Below are 21,810 nucleotides of genomic sequence, written 5' to 3'. Positions count from 1 at the left end.
ATCAGATTTTGGTTCCTTTAACCAGAGTGATGTATCTTTGTACTATAAAGGACCATGGTTTTCTGGCGCCCCCCCCCCAATTAGCACAGCTCCAAGTCTTCAACCAATCTTAATGTGGCCTAATTATTACATGTTTTAGATGTATAAATTCCACTTGTGTTCAACTGAGCTTATTCCCAGGTAGTCTCTCATGGGTTGAGTCCTAAAATAAGTTATTTTAGGCCTGCAGCTACTGAGGGACTGTGAAAAGCAATGTGATCTGCTTTCTTTTTGAGAAAAAGCATAGTCAATATTTTTCCTAATTGCTCAGTAAAAAATAAAATCTGCTTCCACTTTCCAGTGTTCTGCTCCATGACAAAACCTCTGAGATAGCTTAACAGAATTTTAAAATGTTATAGAATAATTGTTATTTTAGTAATAGTAATTTTCTTCTGAATAGATATATATATACCATTGTACTATAAGTTAACAGACAGTGAATTATTGATGAGCGCCTGGACTCAGCTTCTGCACAGCAGGAGACATGCCGAATCCTTTTTGCAAAGTTGCATTTGCTATTTGGGGGGGAGGTCCTTTAACATCCACTTTCACTTATTACGTAGTCATTTTTGTAGAAAATAACATCTAGGAAGTACCTGATCTCAGATGAATCCATCACAGAGAAGATGGTTGCTAGGAAAAAAGGAAGGGCAAACTACAGAGATTCCAAGAGTACAAAGTGAGACAAAAGCAGGAAAGAAAAGTATATGAAATGGGTGGGTAAAACAGCAGCATTTTAGGAACCCAGGGATTCCTATAGCCCTGGTGTCAAAACAACTCACCCATCAATTACAGCTCTGACTTCAGTCATTAGCTAAAAAGACTGAAAGGTGGGAGCCGCCAGGCTGGCTCATCATATAGAAATTGCTTAGAAAGTTCTCTGCATATTTTGCTTCATAACTTTCCTTCTTGGACTGCTAGGGACTTTAACAAAAAAAAAAGCTCAGAGTTTTGGCCTCCTTGCAAGCATGGCCTGGTGTGATTGCTGCAATTGCACCATTATATTCTGACCATGACATTTCCTTGTCCTGAGGGTTGACACTGGCATCAGTAGAAACTGCAGCATTGGGTCCTCCCTCTGGTCTGAAGTTTCTTGTGCTAATGTGCTCCCACAAGACGCAGTGATGGCCACCAGCTTGGATGGCTTTAAAAGAAGATTAGACAAATTCATGGAGGACAGGGCTATCAATGGCTACTAGCCATGATGGCTGTGCTCTGCCACCCTAGTCAGAGGCAGTATGTTTCTTGAAAACCAGTTGCCGGAAGCCTCAGGAGGGGAGAGTGTTCTTGCACTCAGGTCCTGCTTGTGGGCTTCCCCCAGGCACCTGGTTGGCCACTGTGAGAACAGGATGCTGGACTAGGTGGGCCACTGGCCTGATCCAGCAGGTTCTTCTTATGTTCTTAAGGGGAGCAGTGGCATAGTAGGAACTCCTGTCCAGACAGCTGCATTTTATTAGAGATTGTTATATACTTAGTAAGTTATCGAGAATGGAATTGATAGCTTCACTGTCATTAGAAATTGCTTGTTTAAGCTATTTTCATTCTTTGCTTGGTGCTTTTGCATGGGTGCATAGCTTGTTATCCTGTTGTTGATTATAACCAATGAGATATTATTTGCATCTGATCAAAATGAAGTGTAGTCATTTGGCTAAATAATTGTAATTACCATCTGAGATGCAAACAGACAGTAGATAATTTAATCCAGTTCTTGTCCTAATACATTTTTGGGAGATATTTTTATTTTAACCAGTCCGTAGGGGGGGCGGGCTAATAATCCTGTGCTGCGAATCATCAAAAAACTAACCCAAAATTAAATCTAATGTAGAATTCACCACTGATGTAACAACCACTTAGTAATAAACTTTGATAGCTTGTTAACAGTCTAAGAGACTGAACTATGACTCAGAAAGTCCCTGGTTCAAATTTTTGCTCTGCCATGAACTCACTAGACGGCCTTGGGCAAGCCTCTCACAGGCTCAGTCATTCCATCTGCAATATGGGAGATGATAATACTGATAATAATACAGCTAGGTAATTTTCTTAAAGCTAATCTAAAAAAATGTAACATGAGCATCGAGAACTGGGAAGCTTTGGCCCATGAGCATCCCACCTGGAGGTTGGCTGTTATCAAAGGTGATATGGACCAGGGCCGGTTCTAAAGGGCGGCCAGGTGGGGCACTGGCCCGACGGCCCCTGGAGCTGCAGGGGCCCCTCCACTCCTCTTCCACGATCTGTGGCAGGTGTAGCAGGCATGCGTGCCTTCAACCAAGATGGTGGCAGAGGCTTCAACCCCTAGGGAAGCGTTGGCCACCATCTTAATAGATGGCAACCCTGTATGCGTAGTGCGCGCAGCTGCAAAAAACAGCAGAGAGAAAGGTAGGTGAAGTGGGGGGATGGCGGGCGGCTCGGAAGCTCCCGTCCTGAGATCCGCAGCTCCTGCCACGGATTGCAGAAGGGTAGCAGAGGGGCCCAGGGCAGGCTGGTGCCCAAGGACCTAGGCATGCCTGGGGCCGGCCCTGCTATGGACTTTGAAGAAGCACAAGTACAGGGCGAAAGGGACAAATGAGCTAAGTAGAAGGCACGTCAAGCAAATCCTCATTGCGACTGTCTTCTATCTGGAAACCTATGTCCTCACTGTGGGAGGCTGTGTGGATCTAGAATTGGCCTCCACAGCCACTTACGGACCCACCGTTAAAGACCATATCTTGGAAGACAATCTTACTTGGCCGTGAGTGATCGCCAATGATTGAATGAATGTGAATGCATTTAACTAGGAAATATATGTGAGGTGCTTTGAACTCTTGAAAGTGCTATGTGAATGTTAAGTATTGTTAACACTGACTGTTTCTCCTTGGTTCTGGGGAAGGGGAAACATTCCTATGCCAACATATCATTACTTCTAAAACTGAAGTGAGCAATGTCACTAATAAGGTCATTATCTTTGTTTCCAGCATAAAGAACGTCACTCCAAAAGTAGGAGATGCTGAAACCCGTAAAGCTATTCGCCGTGCCTTTGACGTGTGGCAGAATGTAACCCCTCTGACATTTGAGGAAGTTCCTTACATTGAACTAGAGAATGGCAAGAGGGACGTGGATATTACAATCATTTTTGCATCAGGTTTTCATGGAGACAGTTCTCCCTTTGATGGGGAGGGAGGATTTTTGGCTCATGCGTACTTTCCTGGGCCAGGAATTGGGGGAGACACTCATTTTGATTCAGATGAGCCATGGACTTTGGGAAACCCTAATCATGACGGTAAGAACCCAATTCTATTTAATCAGCCTCCATTTCTATCTCTAGTACATCATGTATGCATAAGACCATAGGTTGGTTCCATTCCTAAATGTAGCACTCAACAGCCACAATAACGGCTTTGCATGTTAGAAATGTGACAAGCAATTGGACTTAACTTTTTAAAGGATTATTAGAAATTTCCTGTCACACAGGTTCTTTTCTGATAGAGAAGCTTTTTATTATTATTTCAAACATATGCTGTAAAATAAGATAAAGATTTATGGAAGTAGCCCCTTGTTAATTTTATTTTTGTGTATTTTTTTTAAAAAAAACTTTAATACATATATTGTTATGGCAACTTCATTGTAATTTTTTACACATAAACAGATACTATGGTAGTTATCGGTGATGATGTTAACTGTGTTGGCACTCTACATTGAGGTCCGTTCTTTTCCCAAACTTTTTGATAACAGCTGTGCTGTCACATAGCATTAGCACTACCATCTGTGCCACCACAGTCTATGCATGGTAAAAAGGTAGCACATAATTTCATAGCTATCCAGACTTAATAACTCCCTGGCATTAAATCTTTCTATTATATTAACTCTTGGCCTCCCAAATGTTTGCACAGACTAGAAAAGACCCCTGCCCATCTTTCTCACCTATTCTTGACATATGTGGCTATTTTATCACCCCTAGTATTTACAGGGATTTACAGAGGCCTATAGTAGGCCTCAGTAGTTGCAATCCTGCATGTTGCATCAGTATGGATATTTTAGAAAGTATTTGATTAGTTCTAGGAAATTGAAGAACATGTCCAATCACTAGTTCACAATGTATAAATTCCGTTTGAAGGTGTAGGGGTGGTGAATAATACTGGTTCATAACAGGGCAAGCACAGATGCATTTACTTGTTCTGTATTTCAAATATTTCAGTAATTTCTAAGGGTTTTTTTTAGTACCTTTGTTACCATCAGAAACACTCGTCAGAAGCCAGAACCGTGTTTGCACAAAACATTGTATGAGGTGGAGGCTATTGGAAATTCAGACAAAGTGTTTTCAAGGTGTGCTAGAAAATAAGAATACTTAATAGCTGTCTTTGATTACCTATATTTAATTAAGTCAGGTAATCAAGTTAAGACTGGGGGTTCATAAGCTGCAACCCTGTAGTCACTTACCTGAGAGTAAGTCCCACTGAACCCAGTGGGTCTTACTTCTGAATTAGGATTGTATTGCACATTAAATGGATTAGCTCGCCACATGATGTTTGGTTCAAAGCTAGTACTGGTGTGCATAAAACAATACATTTAGTAGTTTTTAAGCATGAATAGTCACCTGAGATGGTTAGAAAAAGCTTTGTGATGTTTGTAGAAGGAAGGAAGTGTATTCTGAACTCAAATTAAACTGTCCTTCAAGAAGAAAAGGCTAAAAGTGATAAGCTTTATGAGCACACACAGTATATCTTGAGATTTATTGATTGGTTTGATGTGGGAGCAGAGATTTCCTTTGCTTTACTTCTTTTAGGGATCAACCACCCAAAGTCACATCCTCTTGTTGAACAATGTTTGCATTTAAATATCTGTAATGATTTAATCTAATACCTACCTAGGATGAGTCGAGCGTAGCAACACATCTAAGTGGTGCATTTTTTTTCAGTATAGCAGGTTCAATAAGAGAGCAGTTTATTGATCATAACTATCAAAGAAACCTATAGCAATATCACTTATGTTGGATGAAATTCTACCCTCTTGACAGCAAAATGAACTCTGCTGCTCATGGTATACTGTGTACTTAGAACTTTAAATCTCAGCTCTGCATCAGAGGAAGCATTTGATCCAAGAACCTGAATAGCAAGAAAAAGTGTTATGGGTTACAATTTTAATTAACTGGAGAAACATCAAGATTGGATTACTGTAATGCGCTCTACGTAGGGCTGCCCTTGAAGACAGTTCGGAAGCTTCAGCTGGTGCAGAACGCAGCTGCCAGATTATTGACGAGGACCAGTCGGTCTTCGCATATAACACCTGTCCTGGCGCGTCTGCACTGGCTTCCTATTTGCTTCCGGGCGAGATTCAAGGTGCTGGTTTTGACCTATAAAGCCTTACACGGCGTGGGACCTCAATACCTTGTGGAACGCCTCTCTCGCTATGAACCTACCCGTTCACTTCGTTCAGAATCTAAGGCCCTCCTCCGGGTGCCAACCCATCGGGAAGCCCGGAGGGTGGTTACGAGATCTAGGGCCTTTTCTGTGGTGGCCCCTGAGTTGTGGAACAGCCTCCCCGAAGAGGTACGCCTGGCGCCTACACTTCCATCTTTTCGGCGCCAGGTAAAGACCTTTTTATGCTCCCAGGCATTTTAATCTTCTTAACTTTTTTAATCTTTTAATCTGTATTTTAATTTTTGTAGTATTTATTTTGTTTTTGCTGTGCTTTTCGTTGTTTGTTTGTATATGTTTTTGTATTTTTATTATGATATATTGTATTTTATTTTGTTTGTTCACCGCCCTGAGAGCTATTTCGCTAAGGGCGGTATATAAATTGAAATAATAAATAAAATAAATAAATAAATACCTACTGGAGTGCATTTCCTTTGATCTGTTCACTAAAGATCAAGTTTACAAATGGTTTAGGAATTGATCTTTCTTTTTTTTTCTTTTTCTTTTTGCTTTGTTATAGGTCCTACAATGTAGGAGTTGGTGCTCTAAAGCCAAAGCACCTTGGATCAAAATTCTGGGTCCCTGAGCTGATGCAAGGGCACAATTGATTACTGCTGCTGTGATAAGGCGGCACTGTTTACTGTGTCACTAGGCTTTTGAAGAGTTACATATGCAAGGAAAAGTTGCACTTTCAAAGAAGAGAAGCATGTGTACGATATTATAGTAGCTGCAGCTGTGCTGCTATTGCTTGCCAAGCCACCATTACCACAGCTTAATAATATTGGGCTGCCTAGCTGTGAATCATCTATCATTTGCACTATAAGTTAATGTCATGGATATTAGGATATGTGATATTTGCAGTGATGTATTAGATTGGCTATTTGTAAATGTAAACATCTAATTGCCAAATTTGTGATTGGTGTGGTATACTTGCAGTGCCAGTGCACTGCTGGGGAAACACCATTGTTTTGTGCCAGCACATCATCACTAACTGTCAGTACTCTCCTCTTCTGGAGTATTTATTTGCTGGTGCAGCAGTTCTCAAGATTATTATTATTATTATTATTATTATTACTACTACTACTACTGTAGTAGTAGTATTTATTCGTCGCTTTTTTCAACAATAGAACTCAAAGCGACTTACAAAAAGGAAGCAAGAATACAATAATTGAAATAGCTTGCAACAAAAGCAAACAATTACAAAACAATTTCAAGCAAAATAATACAACCATAGTAGAAAAAATAACAAATATTACAATAACACAAAAACTATTTCCACACTATAAGTTTAACATAACATATTAAAGGAGGCCGCATTACACATCTAATATTGCAAGAAAATTAAAGATCAGGCATAAATGTCACTTGGGGCATTACTGAGTCATCATCACATCTTACAGTGTTGTCTCTAATGTATAATGTCCCTAATGTTTCTTGTACAATGTGATGCTTGGAATCATAGTCAGAATGTGTCTTGATAGACAAGAGGAAATCATCTACCATGTAAATCATCAGATAAGCTAATTATATTTCTCATATAATCGTAGAGTTGGAAGGGGCCTATAACGCCATCAAGTCCAACCCCCTGCTCAATGCTGGAGTCCAAATTAAAGCATACCAGACAGGTGGCTGTCCAACTGCCGTTTGAATGCTTTCAGTGTTGGAGAGCCACTGCCTCCCTATGTAATTGGTTCCATTGTTGTACCGCTCTAACTGTTAGGACTTTGTTTCCAGTCACCTGATCATCCTTGTTGCCCTTCTCTAAACCTGTGCCAGTTTGTCTACATCCTTCTTAAAGTATGATGTCCAGAACTGGACACAGTGTTCAAGATGAGGCCTAACCATCTCTGAATAGTGGAGAGCTAGTACTTTGGACACTGTACTTCTGTTAATGCAACCTAAAACAGCATTTGCCATTTTCTGCAGCCACATTGCACATTTGGCTCATTTTCAGCTTGTAATTAACAACAATCCCAAGATCTTTCTCGCGTGCAGTATTGCTGAGCCAAATATCCCCCATCTCATAACTGTGCATTTGGTTTCTTTTTCCTAGGTGTAGAACTTTGCATTTATCCCTGTTAAATTTCATTCTGTTGTTTTCAGCCCAGTGCTCCAGCCTATCAAGATCCCTTTGAATTTTGTTTCTGTCTTCCAAGGTATTAGCTATCTCTCCCAATTTTGTATCATCTGCAAGATTGATAAGCATTGCCTGCACCTCCTCGTCCAAGTCATTAATAAAAATGCTGAAGAGCACTGGGCCCAGGACTGAGCTGTATGGTACCCCGCTCATTATCTCCCCCCAGTTTGAGAAGGTATCATTGATAAGCATTCTTTGAGTATGATTCTGTAGCCAACTGTGGATCCACCTGATAGTGGTTCCATCGAGCCACCATTTAACTAGATTACTAATCAGAATATCACTTTGTCAAACGTTTTGCTGAAGTCAAGATATATTTTTCCACAGCACTCCCACAGTCTACCAGGGAGGTTAGCCGATCAAGAAATGAGATAAGATTAGTCTGGCAGGATTTGTTCTTGACAAGTCTGTGTTGGCTTCTAGTAATCACTGCATTATTTTCAAGGTGCTTACAGACTGACTGCTTTATAATCTGCTCCAGAATTTTCCCAGGGATTGATGTCAGACTGCTGGTCTGTAGTTCCCAGGTTCCTTCTTTTTGCCCTTTTTGAAGATAAGGACTACATTAGCCCTCCTCCAGTCATGTGGCACTTCACCCATCCTCCATGATTTTGCAAAGATAAGAGACAGTGGTTCCAAGAGTTCTTCAGCCAGTTCCTTCATTATTCTAGGATGCTGTTCATCAGTCCATGCAGATTTGAACTCATTCAAAGTGATTAGGTATTCCTTGACCATTTGTCTTATCAATTTCAAGCTGCAATCCTGCACCCCCCCTTGTATGTGTGTGAACAGATGACCATTATTGTAGGGCACTATAATTATTAGGTAACAAATTTAAATTGCTTAATATGAAACAAAATATTAGAGCACTATTGGGCTGCATTCAGGCCAGCAGGATTTTGTGCTGCAGCAAATTATATGAAGAGGCAGTGTGAACTGGTACAGCATACCCATGATCTATTACTGCTTGTGCTCCTCTTTCTTTCACTCATAGAGTGACATGCACCCTATTAAAGTATTTGTGCCATTTCTTTTCTGCCAAGGTCTTGTGTTGTCCCACTTTTTGCACATTGTTCCATTCTCCTCTTTCTCCCTCCCCCACCTTTAATTTTTTTTTCCCAGTTGGTAAATTAGCACCATTAAACCCCTACACATGGCTGTTTCTTGATCCTGGAATTTTGGCTACTTGATAACTCATCTCAATGACGGGGAATTTTGGGGTCCTTTGGACTGGGTGTCCTTTGGACCAGGGGTCCTTGAAGAAATTGAAGACACAGCAGAGATAGGCCTTTATTTGTTACGTGCCCGTGGTCAGTCTCCTTTGATCTTGGTGGAGCTCTGTAATGTGGCACTGTTTGCCTGGCGGTTTTATACATTCCAGGAGAAAGACATTAACATTTCCCAGTCATGGAGTTACACATAAGCATTATGTAGAGGTTACACTGTCTTCATTATTTTCTAGCCAATCAGGTAATTGTTTCAACAATTCTAATATCAGCACATTTCTACTATGAGCTAACTGCATTCCAGTGCTAATTCTTCTCATGACGTGGGAAGGACAGAGACTTTCAGTTCTGGTGTTCTGTTCCCCTTATGTTATCTTCTGGGCCAGGCTGTACCTAGCATACCATGCATTCCTCTCACCATGGATACATTTGCGTGACAGACAGAGATGCCAGTACAAAGGAGAGGATCATTTAACTGGCCTGCTTCTCCTTTATAAAATTATTATCCTTACAATTTCTAAAAGAGTATATTTTACCTACTTTATGTATATAAAAATTCCCCATTATCAAGAGTTCATGGGTTCAAAAGAATATGTGTGAGCATAAAGTGTGTAGTGGCAGCAAGCACACACCTGCTCAACATGCCCATGGACATGTTGACTTCTTCACCCCCAATCTTCCTGCATCGGGTTGAAAAATTTGAAGGGGGCTTCTAGCCACATCCGACGTAATGTTCTTAGAAGTTGCCCCAGTATCAGGAACTTTGATAAAGCAATTGATGGGGAGGAGCTTTTAAGCATGTCAACATGGGAAGGACTGGGGATGAGGCTAGTGTATGTGCTCATGTTCCCTTACACACTTTATCCCCACATGTATTCAAAATAATGCAATGATATGTGGTTGGGAAACCTGTTGTTCTCCAGGTGTTGCTGGACTACAATTCTCATCATGCTTGATCATTGATCTTGCTGGCCAGGACTGATGAGATCTGAGAGTCCTGGAAACCTTTGGGAGGAAGTGTGGGATGTTGTTGTTTCTAGTAGTAACACTTTGAAGTTGGCCTGGTAACAAATTGGTAGCCAGTGCAGATCTCTGAGCAAACGTGTAATATGCCTAAAAGGGTCTCACTCCTGTCAGCAGTTGTGCAGTGACATTTTCTAACTGTAGTTTCCAGATTAGATGAAAGGGGCACCCCACATAGAGTGTGTTGTTGTAGGTCAAGATGGAAAGCTGTGTCAATTTCAGTTCTCTGTTTCTCGTTTTCCAGTCTTAAATTCAGTTCTCCACATTTCTGCAGCAATCTGAAAATTACTTTTTTAAAAATCTCATGAAAATTCTTCAGCATTCTAGTGTGAATTTCTCCTCACAAAATCACATTTTTGTAGGCAGTTTGGCTACACATTTTTGCAAGCAATTTCTTGTCATATAACACATTTTTATGTTATTTTCACTCATACACTCATTGGTATGCATAGTTTTCCCAAACAGATGCATTTTTATTTTAAAAAATGCTTGGTTGGTGAACTGCATTGCAAATTTCAAATAAGTATGAATTTCAAAGGATATCTGTGTTTCGGTTCTCATATTGTTTCAGAAAATGCGAATTTGAGAGATTCTGCTTGAAATGTGAACTGAATAGAATTTCTCACCCTTCCCTAGTTGTAAGATCTCTCAGATACTGCCGCTCACAAAACAATGGTATCATTATTCATTTCCAACATGCATTGCTTTGGACATTTGAAAAGTTCTTATGTTTTCTTAATCTATTCAATTTTTGCTACGTTAAATGCCTCTATCCTTTCTCCAGGAATCCTAACCCCCCATGTGGTACAACCAGGCATGATGGTGTGAGGACCCAACCTAAGTCCTACCGATTTCCTTATTATGCAGGCATTATTAGGAGGCAATTTATAGTTCATCCTTTCTGCCCTTACTACATTAGGCCCTGCTTTACAGCGCTTCGCTAATGCGGCAGCTTTCAATTAGGGAAAGTCCCCACATTAAGGCACTTGTTCTGTTTTTACGGCGTTTTTTCCTGTCGCGCGCCATTTTGACGTCATTTTCGCGCGATGCATCCCATTATCGTCAATAGGTTTCGCTTTACAGCGATTTCTGCTTTACAGCGAGGGTCCGGAACGGAACCCGCCGTATGAGCGGGGCCCTACTGTATGTAGATTAAGGATTACGTGTGGCCCTGGAACCACAGGCTGTCCACTCCTCTATTAAAAATCCAAAAGGCACAGTGGAGCCAAATACATAACTGAGTTGTTCCTCAGAATCAGATTCAAACCCCCACCCTCAGGGCTTTGTATAAACTGTGGTTTCTGTGAGATGAAGTACAGTCATTGTATAGTCTGCTATCATTTAAAATATATGATAAAACAGCCAAGAACATTAGTGACAGTTTGTTTAGAAACTAAATGGAACTCCAGAGCATCAAGAGGATTAGCTGGTTGAGTGATTACCCTTTGCATGTTTCTCTGTCCTACAAGAAGTTTAGAAAATGCAACAGCTTGATTATTTAGCAAAAATGCAAATCACCAACCCCCTTGAAAAGTACCAGGCTCATTTTCCACACTGTATTGCTCTGCTAATGAAAGCAATTTGAATCCTGTGTTTCTCTCTTGGAGTGTTCAGTAAAAACTTAATAAATTGTTGATGCTGCTTTCATAAATCTTGTTGGAGTTACTCATACTCTTAAAGCATTTGTATTAATTTCTGAACAAGGGTAATAAAAGTTTATTTTGGGAAACAAAACTTAATCTGAAGTATACAACCTGAAAATTATGTTGAGGTAGCACTATATTTTGTTTGTCGACTACCCCATCCTTATGTCTCTGGATGAGTAACAGTTTAACAAATGAACTATCCAGTACCATTAACTATTCAAAGACAGTTCACCCACGGCTTCCAAAAGCTATTACATATGAACATTCTGACAATAGTTGAAAAGAAAATTGAGTAAGCATTTGTTAGGGCTGCAAGCTGTGGAAGGTCTCAAACCATGGACCTTCTGGGAGTTTAACTGGATCCTTCTATGCTGAGCCACCAGTTCTTGTTGGGTCATTGGGGATGTTAACTTTCTCGTGAGCCCCAGGTGGGACCTGCTACATGTTATATTAAATCCGTGGCTTGGCCTTGTGCCTTGATTGATTGATTGCATTAAATAACAGCCATGTGGGGGAAGAAGCGCTCATGATTAGGACTGCAGTATAACAGAGGATTTTGTTTAATCTTCACCCCAGTATGCAGCCCAAATGAAAATCCATCTTGAAACAGTCACTTGCATCAGGACGGACACTTTTATTAATGCTAAGGGCAGCTTCTCTCCTGCTACAGCTTCAGGGCTGACGTCCGCATCAGGACCATGGTTCACAGGGGTAAAGATTTTAAAAACAGCTTCTCCATCTGCACAGTGGTCCAGTCATGACCACCCCCACTCCTGGCTGCTATGCAACTTTTTTTTTTTAAAGGCCACGCCCTATGTTTAATATAATTTGGCTTGGTGTTTCAACAGCACTTGCTCCAAGCATAACTGGTCACTGCCTTTCTCTTCTCCTCTTCTTCTTTTTGCGAGCAAATATGCCAGTAAAGGTGCACACTGCTGTATCTGTTGTGTGATGGAATCCTCTTTGCCTCTTGGCACGATGGTACAGATGACCAAGGTACTCCAATTGAAAAAGCTGGGCTCTCTGTGAAAGAAATCACCGTCTCTGTGTAGTTCAGACTCAGTGCCTTATCTAGTCTCTTCCTTGTTCCTTATACCTGACTCCGCTCCTCACCTTCACGAGCCATCTTACCAGGTTCTCTCTGTCCCATTTTGTCTCCCTAGATGTGATGGTAATTGAATGAATATAATTAGCATTGTCTGTATAAATATAGGAATGTAAAAAGCAGACACTGGCATTGGCTGAGCTACAAAATTTCCAATCCGCAGTTGATTGCACGTTTTCATAGAATCATAGAATAGTAGAGTTGGAAGGGGCCTACAAGGCCATCAAGTCCACCCCCCTGCTCAATGCAGGAATCCAAATCAAAGCATTCCCGACAGATGGCTGTCCAGCTGCCTCTTGAATGCCTCCAGTGTCGGAGAGCCCACTACCTCTCTAGGTAATTGATTCCATTGTCGTATGGCTCTAACAGGAAGTTTTTTCTGATGTCCAGTTGAAATCTGGCTTCCTGCATCTTGAGCCCATTATTCCGTGTCCTGCACTCTGGGATGATCGAGAAGAGATCCCGGCCCTCCTCTATGTAACAACCTTTCATGTACTTGAAGAGTGCTATCATATCTCCCCTCAGTCTTCTCTTCTCAAGGCTAAACATGCCCAGTTCTTTCAGTCTCTCCTCATAGGGCTTTGTTTCCAGTCCCCTAGTCATCCTTGTTGCCCTCCTCTGAACCTGTTCTAGTTTGTCGGCATCCTTCTTGAAGTGTGGAGACCAGAACTGGACACAGTACTCAAGATGAGGCCTAACCAGTGCTGAATAGAGGGGAACTAATACTTCATGTGATTTGGAAACTATAGTTCTGTTAATGCAGTCTAATATAGCATTTGTCTTTTTTGCAGCCACATCGCACTGTTGGCTCATATTCAGCTTGTGATCAACAACAATTCCAAGATCCTTCTCACATGTCGTATTGCTGAGCCAAGTATCCCCCATCTTATAACTGTGCATTTGGTTTCTTTTTCCTAAGTGTAAAACTTTGCATTTATCCCTGTTGAATTTCATTCTGTTGTTTTCAGCCCAATGCTCCAGCCTATCAAGGTCCCTTTGAATTTTGTTTCTGTCTTCCATGGTATTAGCTATGCTCCCCAATTTTGTATCATCTGCAAATTTGATAAGCATTCTCTGTACCTCCTCATCCAAGTCATTAATAAAAATGTGGAAGAGCACTGGGCCCACGACCGAGCCCTGTAGTACCCCACTCGTTACTTCCAGTTTGAGAAGGAACCATTGATAAGCACTCTTTGAGTACGATTTTGCAGCCAACTGTGGATCCACCTGATAGTTGTTCTATCCAACCCACATTTAGCTGGCTTGCTAATCAGAATATCATGGGGCACTTTGTTTTCTGTCACTGTTGTTCAGCTGATGGGTGCTGACAGCAAGGCTCCCTTACCAAGCCCTTTAAGGCTCCTGATTGTTCCTTGGCAACCGTGTTTTCACCTGTATCTTCACAACTGACATCGCAGATGATGTCAGGTATGGAGCTGATAGGTGTGGTTTGGGTAAAACAGTCTTGTAGGCTAAATTGGCCTGGAGGTTCCACACCTCTCTCTTACAGGTTTTGGGATACTAGTTAAAAATAGGCTTCCTCATTTTATAGAATCCATGTCCCAGCTGTATAAAGATGTGTACCATTCTACTACTGTTAAAGAAATCTCTAATATGGAAACCTGGGTCTGGGACAAACATTTGATGGTAAAACCAATCTGCTATCTCATATTGTAAAATCCTTGTGCAGAGAACAAGCTTTCAGAGATTTCTGCCAGGCATCCTCTCTTTTGACTTTCAGACATCTCTTGAAGATCTTTTTCAGTTGGCAGGCCTATGTAGTTGTTTAAAATATGCTTTGAGTTTGCTAGTTATTTTAATTGTTTTATACTATTTTTAGGAGGGAAGTTTATACACCACGATGATATTTTATGAGAGGGTAGTGTATAAATACTTCTATAAATAAATAGATCAGTCAGTCAGCTAGCTTGGTCCTTTAGGTTTTTGTTTTGATGAATTCAGAAAACCTCAGTTTTTACGAGATATGAATCTTCTTGCTTATGGCCACATCTCTAATCATAGCACAGTAGAAAACCCTGCTTGCCTTCAGTACATATCTGGTTTCCAAAGTATGGAGCATCACATCAGTCAATTAAAATTACAGTTTAGCTTAATCGTTCTGTAGGTGGTCACTCTTCTGAAGCACATTTTCAGGGCTGGCTTAATTCCATTGTGAGACAGAGATGAGGCAATATTTTGAGACTAGTAAAATAATCCCCTTCTTGGTGCCTGCAAAATTAGTTGCTTGTAGGGTGGCCACTTATGCATCATCAAAAAAGAGGACAGATATTTGTATAACATTTGCATATGCAAGGAGATGTAAAATAATTATTACAATTTAATTAGAAATAAACTTCATCTCACCATGGTGAACTGTGTGCCTTCTTTGCTGTCAAGGTGCTAACTGTTGACGGACTACTTCAGGGCCCCTCTTGTTCTACCTTCTTAGGCCTCATATGCACCATAACTTTAAAGCACTCTGGGAATTTTAACTCTATGAGGCAAATAGAGGCCTCCTAACAACTCTCAGCACCCTTAACAAACTACAGTTCCCAGGATTCTTTGGGAGAAGTCATCACTTTTTCAAGTGGTATGATGCTGCTTTAGATGTATGGTGCAGATGTGGCCTTAGAATTCTTTATCTTCAACCAGACTTGGCCTAGGCAGCCCTCTGAACAGAGGATGCCTTCAAAGTGGACTGTCCTCTGACAGCCTTTGAAACAGAGGCCATTCTCTGTACAGTAGGACACGTGGCCACCCTACATGTATTAATTGCCCACTCCTTGTGCTATAATTTGTATATATTTTGAATACAGGGTATTTTCTTTTCTTTTACAATTTTTCCCACACTGATAGCTGAGGGGCAAATGGTTTCTTGCAGAGACAACCTCTTATAGATTACCACAAGCATTTTCCATTCTAAATGTCTTTGATTTTTAATGTACAGTTCATGTCTATCGCAGAAGTAGAATAAGATCAAGGTTGAGTTCAAGACCTGAGTTTCAGGACAGGAATATGGCTTTTACTTACCTTTTTTTGCAAGCTTATGAGTTATGCACATTTTTAAATAACTTGAGGATCTTGCAAATCTATCTTAATTGTGTCAAAATTAAAAACTGGAGCAAATGTTAATGTATATTGAGCTGCAATAGTGGCATTTGGTGCATAAATGTTTATATATATATCCATGAGCTCTTTTCTGCAGTGTCCCTGATTTGAAAAGTGACTTAAATTCCATGGATTATTTACAGAAGGTGAAATTAACTGCCCTTTCACAGAGCTCTCCCATTTCCAAGTATTATAGAAAAACAAGGTTCATGTTAAGCATACTTGAAATCTATACAGGCTTAGCTCAGTCATTTTTCTCATTTGGATGGTGTGCTGGCAGCCAAGAGAAATTTATGGAAACCCCCAACCTATGTTGAACTGCAGAGATCAGCTTCTAGTAAATTTCACATCGCTGCCAGCTCATTTGACTCACTGGACCCAAGCTGTGCTGCAGGAATCTGTACCAGTGTAATCTCAGAAATGAATCTCCTGGGGGAACCTAGTATCTCAACTGTGGATATATCATATGTGGCATTAAGACATAACAAGAGAGGACTTCAGGCTAGAGATGCGTTAAAGTACAGCATTCACAGTTTTGGTATCTGATAAAGCAATGAAGTAAACTGGTGAGTTTAAATTGAATGGCTGGAGCATTGATCCTATACAAGTTCTCATTCATCTCAATAGCACTTGGCCTGCACCAAAGCAGAGGCGGCTGGTGGTTCCATGTCAGTGGGGCAGTGGAATCTGCATCAGGTTTTATTCTGAACTTTCAAGAAAGTCCTTGAAAGTTCATACTATAACCCAGAGTGGATTCCACTGCCCCACTGACATGGAGCCACCAGTCGCCACTGCACAGAAACAGTGCTTGCCACATACACTATGTGTATGTGTGCACCCATTTTCAACATTATAGGTGATTAGTTTTTTTTAAAAAAAGTAGAATCCTTTTCTCACTAGATCAATAGCAAATGTGTTTTCCCCAATAAATATTATGCCTATCTTTCTTCCATTTGTGAAAGTTGCACAATCACTGCTCTTAACTACAGAATAATTGCATGTAGAAATGAAAGCCTTGTTAGATGTTAATCAAACCAGAAATAGCTATATGTATTATCCAGGCTGTTCTTTTGCTACCTCAACCTGTCTAGTGATTCCCCACCTGTATTAGGAAACCTGTGTCTAAATTTGCCCATATCGCCCTGAACATGTATGCATTTGTTTTTATTCCATGGGATTTGGGGGGCAATCCATGCATTATACTTTGCTTCTCTGTTGAACATTTAACATCTCACACAAGTAGCCAGCTGGAATGATCAGTGCAACTAGGCAGAGAGAATATATATAATCGTGCGGATCAATTTCAGATGCAGGGGTGGATTTCGACATACAATATGACTGCTTGTGTGAATCAGATCCAAGAATCTCAAAGAACACAAATAGAGTTTACCTTTTTTAAGTGTTCTGAAGATGCCCCAATTCTTGTGGTAGAAAATAACATGCACAACATGCAGAGAAATATAAATTTCACAGATTGCCTAATTCCCTACAAAAAAAGTCTATGAGTTTTACAGGAACACAGTTTACAGTTGTTGAGACAGTTTACTATAGTTACTGGAACTAGGATTTATTTTTGTTGTATGGTGTTAAGTAATAATTTTAAAACTGTGTTAATAGATTATCAGATTTACCGGATGCCTGCAAACATCCACTGCTATAATAATTACCAATGTAAAGTACACTAAAATTGTGCCTTCGACCAACACTGCTAAAAGGCAGTTGTTTTTTGGTGCTTGTTGGGGCTAATGGTCTGAACAAATTATATCGATAATGTGTCAGTTACACCTAATGCTAGTGTGTTTCCAGGAAAAATTCAAATAATTGGTCTTGGGCTTTAAAGCCCTAAACAGTCTTAGGGAAAGATGTCTGAAGAACAGCCAGCACCTGTAAGAAGCTGTTTATGCTGGAGATCGGCATCAGAAGCCCTGCTTGCTGGCATGCCTTTAAGATCAATTAGGCTGGTGGGCAGGAGGGCCATTTTGGTTGTGGCCCCTACCTTGTGGAACTCCCACCCAAGAGATGTATGGTGAACACTTTCAGTCTTGGCATTCGTGAACAGTTTTAAAAGTCACTTTTCAAAAATCACTATCCCTGTCAAGTGGCTTTTAATTGATGTGCCTTTATTGAATTTGCTGCTGAAAAAAAGTTCATATTGCCTGAATCATATTTTGAGTATTGCCGTCTTTTATTTTGTGTTGTCTTAAATTTATATTTTACCTTTCTTCTGTCATGAAATCCAAGGTGGTGTGCATGTGATTCCCAGGTGGTCATCCATTCAGACACTAACCAGGTCCAGACCTTCTTAGCTTCAACAAGATGCTGGTCTCATGTGCCTTCACACCATACCCTTTTGGATTATTATTTTTTACAAAGCTTTTAATGTACTCTAATGTTATTGTAATTATACGTTTAGATTATCATTTGTCACTTGGAATGGATTTCATCCCAAAGTGAGTGCTATCAATATTTAAAATAAATAAAGACGAGTCATTTAGCTTCACAGGGATTTGCAGGTAGACAGGACCACAGTAAAGTAGAATAAACTTGGCTTGCATATAAGTCAACTCTGTAGAATCATTTAGACTGTGAAATATCTCTGAGACATTGCTCCAAGAGGAAACAAACCAGTTAAATCCAAGTAAGGACGTATCAATTCAATTTCTATTGAAATTCTCCTTGACTGACTTTCTCATAATTGTGAATCAATTTAGTCTGTCCCCTTATGCTCTAAGACATAACTGGGAAGAGTGACCTTGAACTTTGATAAAATGGTGCTTTGAGAGAATGGTTCATAAACAAAACAGACTTGGATTTAACACACACACACACCATTTCTTCAGCTGTCCAGGATCTTGAAAGCATTATTTGAAACATGTACTAGTACACTCGGTCATTAAACCTTGCTGTAAAAAGATGCCCCACAATTTTGTTGCAAAGTCTGACTCTGGGGATGTTGAAACTTGACACAATAACATGCCGTTGTTCGGATTTTTTTTTTGTATTTCTTTGATGTGGGGCATTTTTCAAAAGAAAATATCTTAATTTAGTTAAGACCTTTTTTATATAACAGCTATTCACTATTAGCAAAGGCGAGGCTTTGTGGAACCATTAGCATGGTTTTCTCATTTGTTTTATTTTATTTTATTTCATTTAGCTTTTTAGTAGTTGAAATGGTGTTTTGGTATGCCCCAGTTGCTTTCTGTTTTAAAATGGCTGAAAATTAGGAAAACTTCAGAAAAGTTTTTCCAGCATACGAGGTAGGTTGGTTTCATGACAGAGTCATCCAAGTTGGTAGCCATTACTGCCTCCTGTGGGAGTGAATTCCATAGTTTAAGACTGCGCTACGTGAAGAAGTCCTTTCTTTTGTCTGTCCTGAATCTTCCAACATTCAGCTTCATTGGATGTTCACAAGTTCTGAGAAATTTTCTGCTTTAGAGGGGGACTGAAATTGTTAGAGAATTTAACCCCCTGCTGGGAGAACATTCAACAAAATTCCCCTCACATTTCTGAATCCTGAAATAGAGTGAAGAATTTAAGAAGGCACTATGGATCCTACCCAGCATATTTTAATATTATGAAAGGAAGCAATGACCTTAGCTCTGTACTTCTCTAAGAAATCCTTAGAAAAGCTCTTAACTTTTTAATAAAATCCAATGCCAGAGTTTTTACACGTGATGTCTGGAAAAGAGGATAACAAAGAGAAAGCAGGGTTATGTATATTTAGTAAACCTGTTTTGAATGACCACAGTGGAGCATAAACTCTGATGGGACCCTTCTGAAGAGTACAGTGCTTGGGCTAAAAAGGCTCCACGTACTCTGGTCAGACTGCTATAGAAATGAGAAATGTATAAATGTGGAGGCATGGGAGAGAGGAGCTAGTAAAGGTGAATAGCAGGCAGTGCAGTATAAAAGAGAGATTGCAAGAATATTTGGCAAATAAGCTTGTATTTGTACCTGCTGGATTGTTACTTCTGTAGCCGTTATGAGAGATGTACTGTAGCTCAGGTATGATATCACTTACTTCTTTTCCCCCTTGTAAATAAAAGTCCACTCTTCTACAGTATCTTGCAATGAAAGGTTTACTCTCAAATGTGAAAAACCCAAGAAAATAATGAATAAGGAAATAATGAATTTGAGCTTCTCTGTACTTGAGCTCCCATAATTTTTGCTCTTCATTTTTATTTCATTCTTTGGTATTAAGAAGGGACATACTTAGGATTCCAAGGGGAGCTTTTGACTCATTTGCAGGAGCCTTGGAAAATGGGGAGGTCACAAGTAAGCTGTAGGTGAAATACTGCCCATCCCTGATTGAAAGTCACTTAAATGGTACTTTGTGTCAAATAACCATGAATGTACTGATAATATAATTTTAAAACTTTCCTTTTTTCTTCTTTTCCCTCAGGAAATGATTTGTTTCTAGTTGCAGTTCATGAACTGGGACATGCTTTAGGTTTGGAGCATTCAAATGACCCCACTGCCATCATGGCTCCTTTTTACCAGTACATGGAAACCGACAACTTCAAACTACCTAATGATGATTTGCAGGGAATCCAAAAGATATATGGTATGCTCCTTATTTTTTAAATAAAATACATAATGGAGATGGGTCACCTCAGATATATACACTACTACAGTGTTGCACACACTATACATTCATTGAAGGTTGTACATCTGCTTGTATGCCCCTTTGTGTGCATACAATCTGCTCCCTTCATTGAAGTGAATGGGGCAACCCATTTGTGCAAAAATTCCATGTTTACATTCAAGCGTGTTTAGAATTTTAAAAGGGGAACGTAGACATCTCTAAATCTGGGAATTAACTTACAATTTTGGGTCAGTGAAACTTTGTAGCTTGAGAATTGTGCTTACAGCTGAACCAATATGAACATGCAAAAAAAAAAAGCTATTTCTTACAGTTGTTTCTATACATTTCCTTGAAGAGACTTTGATTTTGTGTTGCGATAAAGCCAGGGACTTTAGACAAACCACCTTATTTAATTAGATATTCAAGAAGAATTGAAATCTGCTCTTAGCAGGATCAGGGTTCTGAAATATTTAACCAAGTAGTAGTATAAATATTTTTTCAAGGACAACCTAAAACTGTTAAAATTTTAATACTTCCTCTTCTTTGCTCTTATTTTTCCTTCCATCCTATTACCTATCTCTGCTCTAGTCACAGTTTAGGAGTGTAGCAAGCCAACTTTGCACTAAGGCAAACAATTAGCCTAATCTTCATTTATTGATTGATTGATTTATATCCCGCCCTTCCTCCCAGCAAGGCTCCTGGTCCTTCTCCACTCCTGCCTTTCTTTCCGTTTGACTGCTTTGCTGAATCACTTGATTGCATCTTATACTTCTCACCCTCTCCCCAATATATCTTTACAGAAATATGTTTATTATTTTTCTTTCACACCAAGCAAATTGATCCCGCACACACAAAGTGGTAGAAATGGCAGATCAACTGCTGTTTGAGCATTCAGGGAGAAACTATACATCACCAGGCTTTCAAACACAACCTTACTTTGTTGTAACATAACTAGACAGAGGGAAAAGTTCCACCTAGAAGCTAGAACTGGAGGAGAGCTACAGGAGCCCAGTCAGACCAAAAGGCATTAACGTAGCCCATCAGCACACACAACCTCCTAAAGCTAAGCAAAAAAGTGGTATTTGTTCTGAACGGATACCACAGCTAAAGTGGTAACCGACCCTACCCACCTTGAACATTTTGGGATTTGCCGAAAGGATTCTCAATATCCTAAATGTTTCCCTGAAGGCAGTTCAGACCTATATAGGGATAAATTCAGCAAACACATGTTGTTGGGAGGTGGGGTGGACACATCATTTGGTTTTTGCACTGTTGTTTTTTTTTTACTCCAGGTACCAAAATGGTCTAGGATCAGCTCTATCCCTTTTTTATTTGCCTTTCCTTCTAATATCATTTATTTCTGTTCATTGAGGCATCATGACTTCTTATATTTTTAAGTTTGATTTAAACACAGAAGTGTGTTTAATCCTAATTTAAGCAGACTTTTATTTGCACCATAATATTCACCATTCCCTTCACTTTCTCATTTTGCTTTTCTGAGATACAGATGTGTAGTTTGTTTGTAAGCTGCTTCATGCAGAGAGAAAGATT

At 39.9% G+C, this 21,810-nt stretch overlaps 1 protein-coding gene across 1 annotated transcript in view; it reads left to right on the top strand.

Moving 5' to 3' along the window:
- The window catches only part of MMP16 (matrix metallopeptidase 16), a 278,412-nt gene that overhangs the window by 145,824 nt on the left and 110,778 nt on the right, over positions 1 to 21,810 (top strand). The window contains exons 4-5 of the mRNA XM_061602657.1: positions 2,991 to 3,295; positions 20,077 to 20,238. Of these exons, the coding sequence (XP_061458641.1) occupies positions 2,991 to 3,295; positions 20,077 to 20,238 (467 nt within the window). The remainder of the gene's footprint in view (positions 1 to 2,990; positions 3,296 to 20,076; positions 20,239 to 21,810) is intronic.

This window comes from Rhineura floridana, chromosome 1, assembly GCF_030035675.1.
Source record: "Rhineura floridana isolate rRhiFlo1 chromosome 1, rRhiFlo1.hap2, whole genome shotgun sequence".
NCBI classification, from domain to species: domain Eukaryota; kingdom Metazoa; phylum Chordata; class Lepidosauria; order Squamata; family Rhineuridae; genus Rhineura; species Rhineura floridana.
The sequence above is the reverse complement of the archived record's forward strand: the minus strand, read 5'-3'. Positions and strand labels throughout refer to the sequence as shown.